Below are 16,700 nucleotides of genomic sequence, written 5' to 3' on the forward strand. Positions count from 1 at the left end.
CCTGGGGGTGTCCTCTGAAGGGTTCACCTTGGGGGTTTGAGAGGCCTCTGCCCCTGGACATGTCATCTGCTAGGCCTGCAGGCAGTTGTAACTGTCCCATGGGGCCTCCTGAGCTGGCATCAGCAGGGGCTGGCTGGGAGTTTTTGTCTATGCCATGGACCACGGAGGTTGGCCCTCGGCCCAAGGGATGGGATGCCCACTGCAGCACCCATACATGGGCACCACTCTGTCCACACCTGGTCCCCAGCTTGACCCTGTGGAAGGTAACAGTGTGTGCGCAGTGGGCTGGACCCCCGTCAGGAAACACGGGGAGGAGGTTGTTGTGACAGGGACAGTGGACTGGACCCTGTCAGGACGCACGAGGAGGAGGCTGTTGTGACAGGGACAGAGAGGGCCTGCAGGGACCCGTGTACAGTCTGGTTTCTGTGCTCCAGGTGGTAGGATGGCTTCTCTGAGCTGGGATCTACCTGCTCACCCTGAGACCCCAGAACCTGGGGTGCTGGCAGATGGAGCGCCCTGCTTCCCCTAGCTGCCCCGGCATTGCTGTGGTCACCTCTGCTCACTCGCAGTGTGTACTTCGTGGTGGGTGCAATTGCATTCCAGGAGGCCAGAGGGGACCTCGGGGTGCTGGGCTACACCACAAACTCCTGAGGTGACTGGCTGTCCCCAAGGAGGTCCAGAGACTGGCATTTCAGTGATCGCTTGCCCTGTAGTCCACCAGCCACAGGGTCTCCCCAGGTGCAGCCTGGAGTCCAGCGGGGCTCAGCAGGTGAGGCTGGAGGGGGGCTATGAGACAGGTCATCCAGGCTTCGACTGTGCTGGTCAGCGAGGTACAGGCTGCTGGACCCCAAGACCTGTAGACCAGAGCAAGGAGGGGACAGAGACTGTCTGACAGATTGCTGCTCAGCCCTCCGCTGGGCCGTGACCCCGCCACCCAGTCCCCACTGCTGGCTCTTGGCTCTTCTGTCCCGTCCATCCTGTGCCCTCCCTGTACCCCTCACGGGCACCCTCGCTGTACCCCTGGGGGATGTCGCTCTGTACATCCCTGTCCCCTCTCTGAACCCTGTGGGGCTTCCCTCTCTATACCCCTGGGAACCCTCTCTATACCCCCCAAACGCCTTCGCTATATCCCACCACTGGTGCCCTCTCTACCCCCCATGCACCCTCTCTCTGTACCACTCCACGGGTACCCTCTATGTATCCTGCCCCAGTGTCCTTTCTATACTCCTGTGGGGCACCAGTCCTGTCCCCCCACCTCAGTACCCTCTCTGTACTCCCCGAGGTTCCCTCTCTGTACCCCCCGAGGTGCCCTCTCTGTACGCCCACCTCAATGCCCTCTCTGTACTCCCCGAAGTGCCCTCTCTGTACCCCCTGAGGTGTCCTCTCTATACCCCCTGAGGTGTCCTCTCTGTACCCCCTGAGGTGCCCTCTCTGTACCCCCACCTCAGTGTCCTCTCTGTACCCCCACCTCAGTGCCCTCTCTGTACCCCCACCTCAGTGCCCTCTCTGTACCCTTCAAGGCACCCTCTCTGTACCCCTGCATGCAGTGGAGGTGGCAGCCCTGGCAGGAAGGAGTGGGGACCCCCTGGTAACCCCATCTGTAGTGTGAAGGGCAGGAGTGGCTGAACTCAGCCAGCTACATCCTCGACAGAAGGCTTCTGGGCAGACATCACAGGGAGCAAATGTGGCATCTTCCTCTGTGCAGCTGGCTGGCCGGCCTGTGCCTCGTGGGTCCTGCATTCCCAGAGGCCTATGCAGTTCTCCAGGGTCTCTGCCCAGTCTGCACTCTCCAGCAGGACCCCAGGAGAGAACAGCCCTCCCAGGACCCTGGCCCACCTCTGCTCCCCGCCTGAGCCCTGAGGAGCCTTGTGGGCTTCTGCCTGGGGCTGATGTCCCTCCTGGGGGCCTTCAACCTCCAGAGGCACCTGGTGTGAAGTCCTGGGTTATGCAGAGGGAACAGGCAGGTGGGCTCAGCAGGACTGGCCCCTTGGGGCTGAAAGCACCTCATTTCCCCCCTGGCTGCAGCCTACTGCGGGCAGGTGAGAGGAAGGGGACTGGCCAGAGACACGCCTATTATCATCATACCTGCGGGGCCTCCATGTGCTGGGCTCTCATCTCGACCACTGTGATTGGTACGACAGCCCGGAGGTTCTGGCAAGAGGCTGGGGGGCTGGGGGCTGGCGGGGAGAGGAGAGTCAACCTTAATTCTATATCTGCCAGAGACAGTCCCCAGCTCTACCCAGCATCCCCGCACCTGCCAGGGACAGTCCCCAGCACTGCCCAGCATCCCCGCACCTGCCAAGGACGTCTCCATTGCTGCCCAGTGTCCCCTCACCTGCCAGGAAGAGACCTCAGGAAAAGATCCCTTCTTCACCCCCTTGCATCTGCCCCAGGGGCAGTAAAGTCCTCCCCCCACTTCAGGGGCAGCATTCAGCCTCACCCCTGGCCCAGGGCTCTGCCTCTGTGCTCAGGGATTCTGAGCCTGGGGAACCACGTAGGGTCAGTGTCTGCCTTCTCACACCATCCTGACCCCACATGGCCCTGGTCTCGCAGTCCGCTAGCACCATGATGCCTGACCTCACCTGGACTGATGTTCCCTCAGCAACCATGGCCTCCCACATCATGACACACTGGTCTCATGCAGCCCTGTCCTCGGGTCTCTCAGCACCATGATGTCCAGCCTCACGTGACTCTGGCCCCACGGTTCCCTGGCACTACAAGCCCTCACAGAAAGGATTTACAGTCCGGTGTCCCCAAGAGGCCAGATCTGCCCAAAGTAAAGGTACACCAGAGGCTTGGAGCTTCAGTGCTGCCGGCAGCCCCCTGTTTCTCTCTTGTCACCTGCAACATCCTTTGGGAAACCCACTCTGGTCCTGGCCACCCTCTGCTGGTGACTGGTATGTGGAGGAGCATCCTGCCAGCTGTGAGGGACACAGGGACCTTACGGCACATGCTCACCATCCCCTGGGTCCTGCGTGTCCTCCTCAGCCCGGCCTGGGCAGCCACCACGCAGGCCCCCAGCAGTCCTGAAGGGCTCGTCCACAGACAGTTCCTCTGGTGCACAGGCAGTGTCGGCCTCCAGGCTGGACACCTGGGAGCTGCTGCCACTGTCAGCAGAGTGGCCACTGTCCCTGCTGCTGTCACTGCCCTGGGAGTGTCGGTCAGCCAGGTGCAGGCTCAGCGAGTCACTGACATAGGACTCAGAGTAGTGCTTCTTCTCTGTGTGGAGATGGGGGAGTGCAGAGGACAATGGGGGCTGGAGAAGAGGCATGGGGGCCAAACAACGACCACACACAGAGGGAAGGCCTGCCCTTAGTGACTCAGCTGCCCACCAGAGCCACACCGGGGCCGCAGCCCAGGAGACACACAGGGGCACTCCCGCTGTGGCAGCGCACGCACACACACACACACACACACACACACACACACACGTACACAAGCATGTACACCAGTAAGTGCACACACGGCACAGGTATGAACACCAACCACACGTGCCCCAGATGCACAGAAACACACACAAGCACACACCAGCTATACATGCCACACACAGAAACACACACAGACACATACCACATACACAACACACATGCACACACATGTACACATGGGAACACACCAACCACACACATGTACACACATGCACACACAAAACACACACTACTCATGTACACACAGGAAGACACATGCACACACAGGAAGACACATGCACACACCAAACACACACCACACATGTACACATAGGAACACACATGCGCACACACACCAACCACACATGTACACACATGCTCACACCAAACACATGCCACACATGTACACACAGGAACACACATGCACACACCGGCCACACACACATGCACACATAAGCACACACCAACCACACACATGTACATACAGGAACACATACCACACATGCCACACACAAGCACACACCAACCACACACATGCACACACACATGCACACACACATGCACACACACTCACTCACACTTTACATGAACATGCATGTGCACACACCGACTGGGCATGACACCATGCACACACACCCTTCCTCAGTTCCACCTGCTTTACACATGCACATAATACAAACACATGTTATATACACTGCCACACACATGCCATGAATACACATGCACACAATCACATAGCACATACATACAGCACGAGTGTGTTTTAAGTGAAGAAACGGGGCCACTGAGGGGTTAAGCAAACCGTCCGAGGTTACGCAGACGGGAAGTGTGGAGCCCGGCACTGTCTTGACTCGGCCGACTCCTCCGAGCCTGGAGCGCTTGCTCCGCTCTGCTCCCCATGCAGCCGCCCACGGACCGGACCGGAGGCCTTAGCAAGGGGCTGGTAAGATCCTTCCAGCACAAACAGCCCAGCTTCTCGGCCCCTGTGATTCAAACGTAAAACTGGGAACGTGTCATGCAGGCTGGCAGAAACTGGACACTGACCAACCTCTCTCTCTCTGATAAAGGTGTTTGTCTAGGCGCCCCTTGCCTGCTGGGGTTCAGGGGGTTCTTTCCTTCTCTCTCTGCTCACACAGCCCTTTTCTACCCCCAGCACCTCTCTGCCTTCACAGAATCCTTCTGTGCTTCCACCAGAGGGCAGGGCCCTGAGGCTAACAAGGGGCAGGCCCCACAGTGAGCGTTTTCCGGACACACACTCACGTGGGCCTCCCTCAAACCTCCCGAAGAGAGGACACGTCGACTTTGACACCCTTTATTGACCGGTGAGCAGTCAGCTAAGGACTGAGAAGGGAAACAGAATGTAGGCTCGTCTGCACCCAAAGTCCACGACCTCCTACCATGATCTGTGGGGAAAGGAAGGAGGCCCAGCCAGGCAGGTCGATGCCTTTCCTTTCTTCTGACACTGACTTCCACCTCTTCCTTGACCTTAGGCGCCCACATTATTTCTCCTGGAGAACACACCCACAGAATATTAGCACCGTGAAAGCAGGGCCTTTGCTGTTCACTCTCCTACAAGGAGATGGATCGAGACAGTGGCTGCAAACCACAGACTCAAATATACAGTTATGAACAAGGCACAGGGCCCAGTGTTTTGCATGAGGTCACCATATTCTGGATCTGACTCTTTGGAGCTCAATAGAACTAAAGACATCTAGAAAACAGACAAGGGGCGGGGGGTGGCCCGGAGACATACAGGGCTGTGAAGAACCCTCATGAGCCGGTTAAAAAGTGCCATTGCAAGGAGGCTGGCCAGGACCTTGTCAGATGGGTCTCACTAACCCCGGCCTGCCTGAAAGTTTGCTTCTCATCTGAAGGAAAGTCCACGACAAAGATGTGAAGCTTCCCTTGAGAATGATTTCTTGTTTGGTTTTTGGGTTTTGGGGTTTTTAAAAGTATAATAGCTTCTAAGGGTCAACTAAGTCTCTAGTTTGGAGGCTCATATATGAAGTGGTTGGATTCTAGACGATGATTTGTCTTGGTAAGGGGCGGGTGTGGACTATTTGGTTGGGGATTTTTTTTTTTAATCTTTTTCACAATTGGTTGTGAGTTGCTTTGATTTCGTGTTAATTGTGTTTGGGTTGATCATTCTTCTAAGTGGTACAGCACTGGTCTGTCCATTTGCTCTACTGAAGTAACTTGGGGTTGCTGGGACACTAAACATTGTGCCACTGGTGTGTTAAATGCCATACTGGTTACCCATGGTGGACAGTGTTTGGTGGAGCTCCCAGACTGAGTCAGATCTGGAAGCAGGAGAGACATCCACTTCCTAAAACACATGCCTCTATGAAACTCTATGAACATAGAGAAATGGCTGTTGTGATAGAACAGGGTTTGGGTCTTTTGTTCATAGGGTCGCTATGAGTCATGCTTGACTCGATGGCACTTAACAAAACAACAACAACATACACTACTACACACACCTCTCACAGCAACCACACACATTAAACATTGCACACGCTACACACACGTAACATTGACTCACATGAACATGTGCACTGACACACGTCACACACAGCAACCACACACACTAAACAAGTACATTCACAATTACATGCTGTGCATCAGAGAGCTGGACTAAGGATGGCAGAGAAGAATCAATGCCTTTGAGTTGTGGTGCTGAGAAGAGCATTGAACATACCATGGACTGCCAGGAAAATAAACAGGTGTGTCCTAGAGAGAGTGAAACCAAGCTGCTCCTTAGAGGCAAGGATTCTGAAGCTCCATCTCACATACGTTGGCCTCATGGCCAGGAGGGGCCAGTCCTTGGAGAAGGACATCATGCTTGGAAGGGTGGAGGAGGGACAGTGCAGGAAAGGAAGACCCCCGATGAGATGGATTGGTACAGTAACTGGGGCAATGCGGCTGGGTGTGTCGGAGTGAGACTGGCTCGGAACTCGATAGAATATAACAACAACATGCTACATATGTGTAGCATGAGAGCACATGTACCCACTATCACAAACACTACTACACATAAATCACACACTTTAAATGCACACATAGTACAAATACAGCACGAACACAGCCTCCGAGCAGCACACGTGCATGAAATACATACAACATCCACACATATCAAACATACCACACACATACATAAAACAACACAGGTGTATACAAGACAAACAAATACCCCCACGCACACACAACACCTTCATGAGCACACGTGTACCAGCTCACCAGCTATCAAACCATGTGTGCGTATCACATTGGTTTGTATCACTGAGGCAGAACCGACTCATAACTCACCCTCCAGCAGGTTTTCAGAGGATGTAAACTGCATGGGAGGAAACTGCCCACCTTTCTCTCCTGAAGCAGTTGCTGGATTTGAACTGTTTACCTTCAGATTGGCAGTAACTCCTTATCAGTAGACTACCACAGCTCTTGTCCACGTAGGTACATACACTGCCACGTAAGCTATGTAAATATCAAAATGTACATGAACACACACCACAAACACACGCACCATCTGTCCACACCTAACATGAACGCGCGTGTGCACACAGATACACATGTATAACATACAACACTCCACACACATGGACATGGAACATGTCATCAGGACATATACCACAGGACACGGACACGCAAGTACACACAGGTACACACATGTATAAGCCACCACACTGCACACACATGGACACCACCTGTGTCACTGGTACACACATACAGGACATGAACATGCATGTGCATGGACCACACACACTACAACCATGCGCTGTACATCCCCAGATGAACACACACCAACCGTTTACACAACGTACACCTAAAATGAATTCATGTGTGTCTATGGCAACCACATACATTAAACACACGCAGCACAAATAAACCTGTGCCCACATCAACCACACACAACACAAAGTCATGTATACACACATCAACCACGCAAACAACACATAACACAGTCACATGTATACACATCACACACAACACACGTACACACAACCACCACAGACACCAAACACACAGCACAAATACATCATACGCATATTAAGTACACATGTCTTAACACGCACATATACAGCAACAGATTATTTCCCACCTCTTCCTGCTGCCCAGTGCCCCTCCGGCCAGCCTGCTCCTCACCCCAGTTCCCGAGTGGCCCCCTGTACCCACCTTCCTCCTCCTCCAGCTGCCGGAGCCGGTGCAGCACGGGCTGGACCCAGAGGTGTCGCCGGTGCGTGGAGCTGAGCAGGGACAGCAGGTGGCGGGAGCGCATCGGACAGCCTGTGTAGTAGACCAGCTTCCGGGCCGAGGGCAGCCCATCCGGCTGGATCTCAAACCTCTGGCCCTGAGGGAGAGAGCACAGGTCAGCACCCGGCCCTGCAGCACCCGGCCCAGCGCAGTCCCCAGTTGGCACCTCCGTCCTGCGTGGACAGCCAGCCTCGGCGGGAAGGAGTGTAGCCATGGGCCGCAGTGCGCAGACACGCAGGGTGTCACTTTGGAGGCCTGATTTGGTCACAGACAGGCTGGCTGACCCTCACTGTGTCAGTGACAGTAGAAATAGCGTTGAAAACGAGCACCTTCCCGTCTGAGGTGCTTGTTCACAGAGGCGTTTAGCTGTACTGTTGACTACACGGTCAGCGGTTCAAATTCCCCAGCTGCTCTGTGGGCGGAAGTTGGGCTTTTCCTGATGACAGGTTGGGGGGAGTTAAGTCCACGCCGGGGGGGCTTGGGTTTCTATCAGAGAATGTCCTGGTTGTTCTGTGAACATGTTAAGCCATCGTCCAGGCCAGAGGCTACAATCCATTCAGTGGCTCCTTAGAAGCCAGGCCTGACAGGCCTTCCGGGAACTGCATGGTCGGAGCAGGGTCCCTAACACACCAGGTCACCACGTGTAGCAGTGGGCTCAATGGCAGGTCCTGTTTTCATATCTCAGGGGCATTCCATGTGGAGTGACAGTGGCTCACAGGACAGCAGAGACCAAGGTCTCACGCGTGCCATGTGGTAAGCAGTGAGAGGGACCTGTGTCCAGGCCTGAGTCCTGGTACACCTGTGGCCCGGGAGCAGTGGGAGGCCTTGGACACTGGGCCCTTATGCACAGCATGGACCTGTGTCCCCAGGGAGGGTGGGGAGGCCTCGGCCCTTAGGCCTTTGGATGCAGAGCAGGGCCCTGCGGCCCGGGAGCAGAAGGGAGGCCTTGGCCACCAGGTCTTCATGTGCAGAACAGGGACCTGTGTCCAGACCTGAGTCCTGGTAAACCTGTGGACTGAGAGCAGTGGGAGGCCTTCACCCCCAGGTCCTTGTGTGCAGAGCAGGGATCTATGTCCCAGGGATTGTGGGGAGGCCTCGGCCCTTCCGCCTCCATGTGCAGAGCAGGCTGCTGCCCCAGGCTTTCAGAGCTGTGGTCTTTCCAAAGGAGGTTACCAGGCCTGACTCCTCTGCAAAGGTGTGAACTCTGGGGGAGCTCTGTGTACATCTCTGCGTTCCATGTGACATCAGGGACTGGGACCTGGCCGTACATGCCTCGCCGAATGTTGAGTCCCAGGTAACAAAGTGAACAGCTGCCCGCCATGGCTCTGTGTGCCCAGGGGACACCTACCAGGAATGCCAGCTTGCCGACGTGGGACCAGGGGAAGTCGTAGAGCAGGTGCCGTGTGTGCTTCACCTCCTGAGGAACACAAAAGTGTCAGAGAAGAAAGGGGCAGGACAGGGGAGGGGCTTCTGGGGAGAGGAGACGGGGAGGGACAGGAGGTGGGGAAGAGGAGGGAGAGAAGGAAGAGGAAGAGGGGGAGAAGGAGAGGAGGGGAGGCCGTAGAAAAGGATGAGGGAGCATGAGGAGGGGGCATCAGGAGAAGGAAGACGGACACGTAAGGGTGAGACACGTGGAAGGGCGCAGGCAGAGAGGGGAGAAGGTGCACTGACAGCTCTGGGGCAGCCCCTCACCTGGTAGATGTGCACCCCCCTGAGGGTCAGCCCCAGGACAATGGTGGGCTGGTCTTCCTTCTTGTCCTAAACACGGGGATGGGAACACAGGCTGAGCTCAGGGCCTTCATGGTCACCATGGTGCCAAATGACCCTTCACCCCCAGCCTTGTCCACATTCAGTTCTCCTGGGCAGGTGCCAAAAAGGACCAAAGTGCAGTCAGGACACAGTGCCTACCTGTGACCCTCCCTGCCAAAAAAGGACAGCCCTCCGTGTCCACCAAGCTGCCAACTCTCATCCAGACCCCCACTCAAATAGTCCAAGGAGCAAGTATGCACGTATGTGCAGGGATGTGTGCGCATGCGTACACACACACACGCACAAGCATGCTACACATGCACAAACACGGGCACACACACCTACAGAAAGCAGCACACACGTGCCCACAGATGTACAAACATGTGCACACACATCACACGTGCACATACAGAAACACACATATGATAACACAGGCATGCTGACTCACAGACACAATGCACGTATAGCACATAAAGACATGCTCTCCCGTGCACACAGGTGCACAAACACTCAGATGGGCACACGCCTGCACGCTGATGAACACAGGCACGGAGATGCACATGGGCCTACACATGCCCAAATGCACATACACATCTGCCCACACACATGTGCACACTCACACCTGCAGGCCCTGCACACATGCATGCTCCTCCTGGAGGGCCCCGCCCTGCTGTGTCTGCCCCACTTCACTCAGCCCGCCATCGTCCTGGAATCAGCATGAGGATGGCTCTTCTCTGTGCTGGTCCCTGTTGAGCTCCTCCCAGCACTGGTGGTGGGGTCACAGCTCCCCACCAGTGCTGGCCACCTGCCCCGGGGAGCCTCACGTGTCGGCCCTCTGGACTGGCCTCAGCAGGCTCCTGGCGGTGTGGCCATGGGCCCTGGCTCTCCGTTCCTCACACAGAGGGTGGGCCCGCGCCCTCCTGGGGCTGCTGGGCTTGCTCACGTGGCGCAGTGTGGGCACGTGCGGAGCCGACGGTGGTCTCATGGGCTGACCTTGTGCAGGCGGAAGAAGTGGACAGGCACGTCGTCCAGGCGGCAGGCCTCTCTGATGAAGTGCAGCATGGCTTCCCGGGGACTGAGGCCTCGCTGCTCCCGGTGCAAAGCTGGGGCGTGCTCCAGCACGTACGCGCTGCCCCACTTGGCCAGGATCTGTGGGAGGATTGGTCAGTGTACTGGTCCTTCTGTTGCTGCCACTCACCGACCTCCTTAATGGGGCCAATGACAGAGTTATGCTGACGAGGGACAGGCCTGTGCTTGTCCACTTTATGTCCACCCCACTACCTCATGAGGGGGTGGGTGTAGCTTCACGGGGATGACGAGGACCCCACTTCCTAGGAGAGTGTGGAAGACATCACCCTGGGGGGTGGGGGTTGAGGAGGACGAGGCCTTGCTGTGGGGACATGAGGATGCAACTTCTTTGGGAAGAACATGACCTCGACGTGTGTGGGTCATGACCCATGGGGGTAGGGAGGACACCACCTTGGAGCTCCCAGAGCAAAGACAGAGGAATCAGCCATGCTGGACACCCTAGTCCCCTCCTGCTGTCCCCCTGGTGACCCAGCACAGCCCAAGGAGTCAGAGAATAGGGCGATACAGGGGACTCACCCACGGGGGAAAGTAGGCGTGGGGCTCAAAGTACCGGCCCACATGAGTGGCCTCACGGTGGTTGCCCAGGTCAGCTTGCAGTCCGAGGGCGGCCAGCAGGAAGTAGTCCTCCTCCCGGTGGGGACACCTGGACCTCAGCACCTGTTCCTTCAGGTGGCAGTAATACAGGTGCCGGGCCGTCCTGTCACTGGGGAGGGGTGAGTGAGAGGGAGCCTAAGAGGGGAAGGGCGCCCCCTGTCCACCTTGACCCCCTGCCACACACCCTGACTGCCCACCCTAGTCACCTGTTGTCCACTCTGCCTTTCGCCCATCCCAACCACCTCCCGCCCACTCTGACTGCTCCTCACCCACCCGACTGCCCCTTGTCCACTCTGACTGCCCCAGCCTCTGCTCTGTCCAAGCCCAGGAGTCAGAGCACACCTTGCCTGCCCTGGCTGCCCCTTGCCCACTCTGACCCCCACAGCCTCTGCTCCGTCCATGGGGGCAGACACCACTGCATTTCCTGCAAATGCTCCTCTCAGAGCCCCCTGCAGCCGGCGATCCCTTAGAACAAAGTCCACTTAAGTTTAGAGATGGCCATTTGCTGGCCACTAACACTTTCCTCCCCAGCCACAAGGAAGGAAGCCCTGGACAGTGCCTAATGCCTCCCTAGCAGAATGCCTGTCCCAAGCCACTGGGATGTCCTTCCTGCAAAGAAATGTCATCTCCAGGGAACAGTCTTCACGTGTTTCAGTCTAAAGGAATTGTTACTGTTGCACATTCAAAACCAGCCAACCAACACAGACGTCCTTCCCTCAATACCCCCTCGCCCCCCAAGGAGCTAAAATCTGGATGCCCGGCCTTTGGAGGACTTGTGTTCACCAATAAAGTGTTACCTTATGACCCTGCCGTTTTCCACATAGTACTGAACCCTGAGGAAGGCGACGTAAGGGGCTTGGGACTGCTCACTTCCCTGCTGGACAACAGAGAATGGCCGGAGATGAGCTAGTAGCTGTGTTTGCTGTTTTGATTTCTCAGGGGAACAGAGGTGTGCAGTTATGGGCACTCTCCCCCGGGCGGTGGACTGGTCACCTACTGCTTCACGTCCTTTTCCAGGATGAGTGACCTCGCAGGGGCTTGGGAGGGAGGAGTCTGAAGATGAGGCCACAGCAGGGAGATACCCAGACTGACCTCATCAGTGGGGACAACCACCCAGACAAGTGGGCATTCTGGCCCTCAGAGCCATCTCAGACCAGTCGACACAGGTGTGAGCTAGCCCAGAAGCCCCAAGACAGACTCCCATCGTAATCTTCCCTTCCTCCCTCCTTCCCCAGCTCCAAGAGGGACTTCCACCCTAACCTTCCCTCCTCATCCTTTGTCCCCAGCCCCCCAGAGGGGCCTCCTCTCTAGCCTTCACTTCTTCTCCGGCCCCCAGGAGGGACCCCTCCGTAGACATCCCTCCTTCCACAGCCTGTGACTTCACACTCACTCTATGTACTTCCTTCTTCCAATCTTTTGAGAAGTATTTGCTAAGCTTCTGCTCCAAGTCCATGAATATGTACTCATTGTCTAAAAGAGAAAAATAAAATGTAGCTCTCTCCAGCCATGTACACACAGCAGCTGAGTGTGGGCCATGGAAAGCCACGTATCAGGTGGACAGTCGACAAAGGTGTGGAAACATGACCAGGTGTCCAGTGTTGCTCCTTCCATGGAAACCATTTCCCAGGGGCATGATCTCCAGACAATGCCAAATGGAAGACACGGACAGGCACAACTTTGGGAAGATAACCTGCCACCACATTCACACAATCTTAACAGATCAAACAGCGCCATTACCAGGAAAATCTGTATTTGGAAAATTTACTCCTTGTTAGAATGTATTTAACCCTCAGATCCATCCTTGTGGGCTTGTGTTCATGGTCACTGGTGGGCATGTGCAGGAGATTGAGAACCTTGTTCCTGGACACACTGGTCATGGTCTGTATTTCCAACCCTAAGGTGTGTAGTTCCAGGCGTGGGAGGAGGATGGGCAGTCCCCACTCATGGAGTTTACTGCCTCTGAAAAGCTGCAGAGTCTGCCAGGAGTCAGTTTCAACTCAACGACAACCAACACCAACAGAAGACACACATGCAATGATGCCACATGGAAGCTAACCAGTGATCCCCCGTAACATGACGGACTAGAGGGTGCTGAAGACTTAGAGTGGGACATACGCCTTTACGCCCATTGCAGCCCTGATCTGATGTACAGGGGTTTTCCTAGGGTGTGGCTGGCTTCACCTTTTATCTCATAGGTTATCGGAGGAAAGGAACATCAGGTGGGGGGAAAATCTCATACCACTTAGAAATAATCAACAGCAGGGGAGTCTCTGCTGCAGTGACTCTGCATTCAGGTCTCATCCCTGAGAAGCTCCTGTACACCAGTGAAGGCCAGGACACATGGTGGTCTCCAAGGGACAGGGGGACTGAAGATGCTGAAGGAAAAGGACCTTCCTCTATGATGAACATAGAGAGAGAGAGCCTTCTCCCAGAGCCAGTACCCTGAACTGATACTTCTAGCTTCTGTGAGAAAAAACCAACCAACCAACCAACCAACAAAAACCTTTCAATAGTTGAGACCTGGTTCTTAGAAAAACCAAAACTAAGGGAATTTGTAAACACAAGACCACTGTTGCTGGAAATATGGACAGAAATCCTCAGAGATGCCACAGAAAAGAGGATGAATTAGAGTAACCAGCAACAATATAAAAAATAACTCAACAAAATAATAGCAATAAACCCTTGACTCTCAATAATGACATTGAACATGAATGGTTTAAATGTACCAGTGAAGAGAAAAAGAGTAGCAGATTGAATAAAACATAAACCTATCAATTAGCTATCTACAAGAGACACACCTGAAAAGTGAAGATAAAGAATGAGTAAAAATCAAAGAATGGGAAAAATATATCAAGCAAATAGCAACCAGAAAGAAGCAGGAGTAGCAATATTAAGCTCTGATAAAATAGGTTTCAGAGTAAAACCATCAGTAAGAACAACAAAAGACACTCTATAATGTTTACATGACCAACAGAACAAAAAGACATAATCATAATAAATATCTATGCATCAAATGACAGAGCTGCAAGTCACACAAAACAACCATTAACAGACCTGAAAAAGAAACACCACAACAGTGGTATGAGACCTCAATACACCACTCTCAAGGAAAGACACAACTACTCAAAACCAACGTAGTGAAAAGGCTGAAGAATTAAGCCTCACAATCAACCAACTTGACCTCATAGATACATACAGGCCAATGCACTCCCCAAATGCTCAGTATACATTCTTCTCCAGCATGCCTGGGACATTCTTAAGAGTAAATCACATTTTAGGTCACAACACAAACCTCAAGAAATTAAAAAACACAGAAAAAATATAAAGCATTTTCTCAGACCACAATGCTACAAAATTAGAAATCAACAAGAAGATAAATGAGAAAAATCTATACACCTGGAAGCTGAACAATTCCCTACTTGAACATGAGTGGGTAACAGAAGACATAAAAAATGAAATAAAAAGTGTCTTGAAACATATTAGAATGAAAATGTAACTTACCAAAACCTCAGGGAAATAGCAAAAGCAGACTTAGAGGTCAATACATAGCAATAAGCAAACACATCAAAAGTATGTAAAGAGAAAATGATAATAGATTGTTTAACCCAAACTCTCCAACAAGTAAAAAAATAAAAGAAAGAAAACCCAAAGCCTCTGAAAGGAATGAAATTATAAAAATTGTTGTCGCTGTTGATCCGTGCTGTCAAGTCACCTGCAACTCATAGTGATCCTATGCACAACAGCTCTGAACCCTGCTCGATTCGGAGCCAAAATTATTATCTCTGGCACACCTACTCTCTTTACCCTAGTCACTGAGTCACTCCATCTCACTGAGGGTCTTCCTCTCTTGTGTCCACTCTCCCGAGCAAGATGTCCCTCTCCCAACACTGGTCCCTCCTTGCAACATGTCCATAGTATGTCAGTCAAAGCTTCAGAATCCTTGCTCAGAGGAGAAGCCTAGTTTCACCTTCTCTACGATGAACTTATTTGTTCTCCTAGCAGTCTATGGTATATTCAGTACTCTTCCCCTGCTATGCATCTGAGACCTGGACAAGGAATAATAATAACAGGAAAAGAATTGACACTTTTGAGCTGTGGTGTTGGAGAAGAGCACTGAACATCCCACGGACGGCCAAGAGAACAATCAGATATGTGTTGGAGATGGTGCAGCTGGAGTGCTCTTTAGACACAAGAATGATGAGGCTTCACCTCACACACTTTGGGCAGGTTGCAAGGAGGGGCGATTCCTTAGAGAAGGACATGATGCTGGGAAGGGTGGAGGTGAAGGAGAGGAAGACCCTCAACCAGGTGGATTGACACGGTGACGGCTGCAATGGCCTCTTGTGTGTCAGGAAGTGTGAGGATGGCGCAGGATAGAACAAGTTTCAGATCTTTTGTTCATAGGGTCACGATGAGTCATGCTAGACTTGACGGCACCCAACAACAACAGTGCCAAGAGTGTTGATTGTGGAGCCAAACAAGACGAAGTTGTTGACAATCTATAACTCCACTCCCTCTATCACGGTGCTGCCAAGCGGCCCAGTGGTGAGAATCTTTGTCTTCGTGATGTTGAGATTTAATCCATATTGAAGACTGCAGTCCTTGACCTTCTGCAGCAGGTGCTTTGAGAGCAATAAGACAAGACATGAATGTAAGAGGTATTCAAATCGACAAAGAGAAGGTAAAGCTATCTCTATATGCAGATGATACAATAGTACACTTAAAATCCTCTAACATTTCGGTGAGAAACTATTGGACATAGTTGTCCAATTCAGCAAAGTAGCAAGATAGAAGACAACTTATAAAGGTCAGTTGGATTTCAACAGTGACAAAGAGAATAAAGGGAGCTACAGAAAACAATACCAATTACAATAGCTAATCCCAAAATGAAATACTTGGAAGTTAATCTAACAAGAGACACAGAAGACCTATACAAAGAAAATTACAAAATATTGCTACAAGAAACAAGAAGAGACTTGGAGAAATGGAAGACTATACCATGCTCATGGACAGAAAGATTCAATATCCTGAAAATGACAATCCTACCAAAGGCAATCTACAAGTTCAATGCAATCCCAATACAAATTCCAATGCCATTCTTCAACGAGATGGTGTTGGTAAAATTGGAAAACCATCTGCAGAAAAGTTAAGCAAAACCCATACCTCACAGCATATAAAAAAACTAATTCAAGTTGCATCAGGGACCTAGAAGTAAAACCAAAGTCTAAAATTTATCACCAAAAAGCTAGGAACAACACTAGAAGTCCTAATCCACAACATAAACAGTCTTCCAAGTATCCTGAAAAACCTACAACCAGGATAGAATAAAAAAAGATGAATGGTATCTTCTAAGAATCAAATTCCTATTCACATCAAGAAACTTCTTTAACAAGGTAAAAAGGAAACCCTCAGCCTGGGAAAAATATTTGCCAAAGAAATGCTTGTTGTTGTTGTTATGTGCTGTCAAGTCGCTTGTGACTCATAGCGACCCTATGTACTACAGCCCTAAACTCTGCTCTGTCCTGTGCCAATCACACCATCTCTGACACTCCCATCCTGATTACCCCAGTCACTGAATCAGTCCACCTCATAGAGGGTCTTCCCCTCCTG

The 16,700-nt window shown here is 52.7% G+C and overlaps 1 protein-coding gene across 1 annotated transcript in view; it reads right to left on the bottom strand.

The window, feature by feature from the left end:
• Positions 1-632: 632 nt before the first annotated feature.
• The window catches only part of FRMD1 (FERM domain containing 1), a 30,952-nt gene continuing 14,884 nt past the window's right edge, over positions 633-16,700 (bottom strand). The window contains exons 3-11 of the mRNA XM_006882836.1: positions 12,481-12,560; positions 11,888-11,964; positions 11,013-11,199; positions 10,401-10,556; positions 9,351-9,416; positions 7,581-7,755; positions 2,959-3,219; positions 2,086-2,177; positions 633-854 (exon numbers count right to left, since the gene is read on the bottom strand). Coding sequence (XP_006882898.1) covers positions 633-854; positions 2,086-2,177; positions 2,959-3,219; positions 7,581-7,755; positions 9,351-9,416; positions 10,401-10,556; positions 11,013-11,199; positions 11,888-11,964; positions 12,481-12,560 — 1,316 coding nt within the window. The remainder of the gene's footprint in view (positions 855-2,085; positions 2,178-2,958; positions 3,220-7,580; positions 7,756-9,350; positions 9,417-10,400; positions 10,557-11,012; positions 11,200-11,887; positions 11,965-12,480; positions 12,561-16,700) is intronic.

Source organism: Elephantulus edwardii, unplaced genomic scaffold, assembly GCF_000299155.1.
Source record: "Elephantulus edwardii isolate Elephantulus edwardi_28Jun2011 unplaced genomic scaffold, EleEdw1.0 scaffold00024, whole genome shotgun sequence".
Taxonomy (NCBI): domain Eukaryota; kingdom Metazoa; phylum Chordata; class Mammalia; order Macroscelidea; family Macroscelididae; genus Elephantulus; species Elephantulus edwardii.